Here is a 4,833-nt window from a genome sequence, read left to right on the forward strand (position 1 = left end):
GAGTCAGGTAAAATCATACCCACTCATCTAAGCCCTTTAAACTTCTTGTGAAATTCTAAACAGAAGGTGATGTGTGGTCCCTGAGGTGTGTCAGCCAAAGAGCCCCTTGGCTCCAGACTCCAGCCAGGGTGGGGGACGCACAGTGAGCTGTTCCAGGGCTGATGGATTGACAGCAGCTTGAGGGCATGGCTTAGCCAGCAGCATCCAGCTGCTGATACAGGCTGCAGTCATCTCCCTGCTGGGCCAGGACACAGCCACTGCCCAAGTGCTGAGTGCATGCAGAACTCTCTGGAAGAGGGATAATAAGGCTCTTTTTCTTCTGGGGATGGGCTGAGCCTCATTCCGGCAGGTGGTGAGGGAAGGCAGATTGGAACATGAGGCCACTGCCTTACCCCCTTCATGGGGAGTTGGCTACATAGGGGCAAGAACATCAGCAAAACTCATGGGGCTGAACTGTTCTTTCCCCAGAAGCACCGGCAGATGGAGAAGTGGTTCCCTGGCACATCCCAAGGAGGAAGCAAAAGGACGGTGCTTTTGGTATGGCAGCCCCAGCTTCCCTTTGTCACCAGGACTGTAGGGAGAGATGATTGTGGGGGTTTGTGTCTTTAGTGCAGCGTGGTGTGTGGGACAGACCCATCCCTTCAGCTGTCTCCTCAGAGAGGAAAATAAATAGTGCATCTTTTGCTTGGTTTGAGGGGATTGTCTTGCTTTCCAGCAGGGGAAGTTTCTACCCATAAATAATGAGAGACAGATCTGTCTGGCTACTACATTTGTCTCATGGAGACCTGCCAGATTGTCACCCAAAAAGGCTTCTCTTATTTCCTTTTTGGAGAAGAGCATAGGAGGCACCATTTCCAGCCTTCCTCTGGGAGAGCTGAGACAGTGCAGAGCAGGGAAAGATGCTGTCCAGTCTCCAGAGACAACTGAATGACCAGTGACGTGGCTCTAGGGAGGCAACACCCAAGTATGGGTATTTTGGTGGACTGCCTCTCTCGAATCAGCTCAGGGATGGTGAAGTCATCTGGTTGTCACAGGTTTTGATTTCTCAGTCCTAGACTGAGGGTAGCAAAAAATATATATTTTATATATATATATATATATATATAGTGGAAGTGAGAGGGATGCTATGGGCCTTGTCCTGGGATGTCAGGCTCTGGGATATGCAGGGAATGTTGGCATCCTGTGGTCATGTTCAGCTCCTGAGTGCTTTGTTTGCTTCAGTCTCAGGGACTGCAGAGTGGGTCCAGAGGATGTGACCAGGCTGTGCCAGATCCTGGCTCAATGTCCCCAGCTGACAGAAATCGAGTAAGTATGGTGCACTTGTCAGCCTGTCTGCCTGTCTGCCTGTCTCCCCAACCCCCAGACACAGATTTGATGTTCAGGGTAGCAGCTGGTGTACATCAGCTCCCCTCTCACCACATTTTCCAGGGAGTCCCCACAGAACTTCACCCAGATACTTAGATAAACCCAGACTTCCTACTGCCCTGTTTCAAAGAGACCTTGGCCTCTCCTAGGTCTACTATATCAGTGTGTGAATACCCCAGAACACATGTGTTCTCATAATCTTCCTTGGTCCTGTGTCAAGACACAATTTTTGTCATCTATTCCTTGAGACCTTGGCTTGTACTACAGCCAGAGCAAGAGCTCCTGGCCCACTAAGCCATGAACTCTGCTCCTGAAGAGGTGGTCACTCCAGGCAGGAGCTTGGCACCAAGAAAATTGGAAGAATATTGGTCAGAACAAAAACTGAGGAAGAGCAAATAAAAGTAACATAATACCCCTATTGCCTGCATGAAAGACATCAGTAGCATCATTTTACAAATGTACAGTAATGGAAAAGTAAGACTCTTGAAACTGGAATGCTAATTGGCTGTAGGATGTAGAGAAACACAGAGATCAGGCTGTAAGGACTAAATCTTGCCCAACTTTCATGGCATTTCTGGACATGTCCTTTTACAGAATTTGCCCATAACACCGTGTGTGTGTGCATGTCCATGTAAATGTTATAGAAGTAATTAGGGATTGAACCAGTTTCTCCTGGGTTTTGTTTCCTTCCATGTTTTACAGTCTGACTGGAAATTCATTGAGTGTCCAGAGCCTTGAGAGATTACTGAGCTTTCTGCCATCCCTCTGTCATCTGACACTGCTGAGGTAATGTTTGGGGTCCCTGCTTTGACTGCTGCCATGAAACACTGGTTTGAGAAGTGTTAATACCACAGCATATCTTAGGAGCATTAATCAGTAATTGTAGACTACTACAGGCAAGGCAAAGAAAATGCAGAAATGCTTTCACACCCATTCTTTTCTTGTTCCTAGAAGAAAAGCAGCACTTTAATGGTATTTAGCAGAGAGGAAAAAAGGACAGGAGGAAAGCTATCTGCCCTAGGCACAGCATACCACATAATCCTCATTTAGCAGCTCCTATGGGACACGACTTCCAGCATCCACGACAAGTGTAGGAAATGTTGGTTGACACACCAGCTGTTTGTGTGGTCAGTGTCTCCCAGCTCTGCCCCTGCATGCATCTGACATCCTGCCACACTTGACACCAAAGGTGTTTTCTGGCAGCATATCAGCCATTTATGCTGGAATTCGGGCCAGGGAAGCGCTGTCAGGGGCTAGGGCACTCCACTGTGTGGACAAAAAGCCCAGAAGGAACTTGGCCATCTTTTACAAGATGTTGCAGCATGAAGGAGCTGCAGGGTGTCGTGAGACTGAGTTTGCCCAGTCAGGAGGTTGCTTCCAGTGTGGGGTACCTCTAGTCCAGTAGCCCCAAAGAGGAGTTGTTCAGTGTAAGCCCTTGGTCTGTACCCCCTTTTTAGTCAAAGGGGACAAAAGGAGACTCTCCTTTAGTTAAAGGGTGCCAATGCTCAAATCTTCAGGTCCTTGCTCCCTCATCCTGAGTTAAATGGGACGTATCCAATATTTTGTGTCTCAAAATGAACAATGGGGAAATTGGGCCAGGTGTATGGGAGCCTCTCTTCTTAGGACCTGATTTAATTGTTTCTTCTTTCCCCTCCTTTACAGTATTAGGAGAAACCCCTTGTCCCCACATTGTGCTGTTTTGCTTCTCAACTCCATCAACCTCTGTGAGCGGGTCAGAGTGGTGGAAGTCTGGTAAGACACTCAGACTGTTTGGAGCCCAGCAGCTCAGCCTTAAAGGGACTACAAAGCCTGTCATCTTTGAAGATCAGTGCTGAAGGGCTGTCTTTTGTGTCTGCTTTAGGTCAAGTGAAAATGCCTTCTTGCACTTAGGAGCAAGCATGCGAAGCCAAAGGACATCCTGCAGGTACTGGCATAGAACACTCACTGTGATTCACTTGTGGCTGGGTTTGAAGCACTAGTGCAGGGAGCCAGATTGCCTCTTGTATTGAGAATTCATGGGCTGGTGGCCAAGGAGCTTGGGCTAGCAGCTTAAGATTTAGGGCTCAATTCCTCTGCTAAAGTGCAATTCAGAACCATTTGGATGCATTGGGATGGCAGAGAGCCGTGCTTTTCTCTTTTTTTCTGGACTGCTTATGATCATCTTGAGTTGCACCAAATTCTGCTGCACAAGCACCGGAATTGAGCCCTCTTCACTGCGTTTTCCAAATGTGTGCCTCAAATTCTGGGTGATAATCTCCATATGAACATCTGTGTGATGTGAGATGTGTCTGCAGCCTCGCTGGGAGCAATGGTTCCTAAGTACCCCTGGAGAGAAAACTGTCAAGTGTCTCTATTTCGGCACCAAGGAGATGGCAAAAAACATGAATGCTCCACAGAAACTGGTGTAAAAGTGCAGCTGCTGGTGGGCAGTTCTCAGTGCTTGGGCTGAGCTGGTTGCTGGTCATACTTTAACTCTCCTGCTGTTTCACACAGGCTGACGGGCTGTGCCATTGGGGAAGGGCAGGTAGAGGAGCTCTGCAACATCCTGGAGCAGCACGGGTGGCTGGCAGAAGTAGAGTAAGTAGGGCCTGGGGTGTTACTATGACCTTGAGCAGAGTCACTGAGGGAGAGCTCTGTTTGTGGGGTTCAGCACTGCCTGGAGTTTCCCAGCCTGTCTGCGAGGGTATGTGTGCTCATTCAGACTGCTGAGAAACACAATCAGTTGGAAATAACACAGGTCCTTTTGTGCTGGTGGGACAACTTCCTTGGGATCTTCACTCCATGACTGTTTTGAGGCATTTGTTGCTTCACTTGAGCTCTTCATTTGAGCTTGCTCTGGAGCTTATGCATGAGGTAGTTTCATAAGGCAGTGGTTTGTTTTAAACAGACCATTATTGGCTAAACTAGAATTTAATTCCAGGAAATTTGAGCTTTTTCTTCAAAGCTTCTCAGAGGAGCATTGCTGTTTAAAAGAATAATAGACTTATAGAATAATTTGCTTTGGAAAGGATCTTTAAAGGCCATCTAGTCTAACCCCCTGTCATGAGCAGGGACATCTTCAACTAGATCAGGTTTCTCAGAACCCTGTCCAACCAGGTCTTGAATATTTCCAGGGATGGGGAAGCCCCCACCTCCCTGGGCAACCTGTTCCAAAGGCTGAGTTTTGGTTGGCCACATTGTTCTTCTGCCTTTCAGTCTCTCCAGGAATCAGCTGGGAGATGAAGGCCTGAGGTGCCTCTTGGACCACTTGCATCGAGTGCCCGGTACCTGTTCCCTCAAGTAAGAGAACACACAGTGAATCTGAGGGGTGTTGGTGTGATCCCTCCTGAAGCTGGTGCTTGTGCTTCTTGCCCTCTCCTGCCTTAGGAGGAAAGCTCTGAGTCATGAGCACAACATGAGACCTCCAGACCACAGTGACTCAGGGTCTGCTCCAAAACCTGCAGAAATAAGCAAAGGTCTTTTTATTTG

General features: G+C 48.1%; 1 protein-coding gene across 2 annotated transcripts in view; it reads left to right on the top strand.

The window, feature by feature from the left end:
* Nucleotides 1–4,833, top strand: part of NLRC5 (NLR family CARD domain containing 5) — a 37,092-nt gene that overhangs the window by 19,144 nt on the left and 13,115 nt on the right. For both annotated transcript variants that reach the window (XM_017740879.1, XM_017740880.1), the window contains 7 exons: nt 465–537; nt 1,222–1,305; nt 2,068–2,151; nt 3,028–3,117; nt 3,227–3,289; nt 3,859–3,942; nt 4,561–4,644. In XM_017740879.1, the coding sequence (XP_017596368.1) occupies nt 465–537; nt 1,222–1,305; nt 2,068–2,151; nt 3,028–3,117; nt 3,227–3,289; nt 3,859–3,942; nt 4,561–4,644 (562 nt within the window). The remainder of the gene's footprint in view (nt 1–464; nt 538–1,221; nt 1,306–2,067; nt 2,152–3,027; nt 3,118–3,226; nt 3,290–3,858; nt 3,943–4,560; nt 4,645–4,833) is intronic.

The sequence above is a fragment of the Corvus brachyrhynchos genome, unplaced genomic scaffold (genome assembly GCF_000691975.1).
Source record: "Corvus brachyrhynchos isolate BGI_N302 unplaced genomic scaffold, ASM69197v1 scaffold26, whole genome shotgun sequence".
In the NCBI taxonomy this organism is placed as follows: Eukaryota; Metazoa; Chordata; class Aves; order Passeriformes; family Corvidae; genus Corvus; species Corvus brachyrhynchos.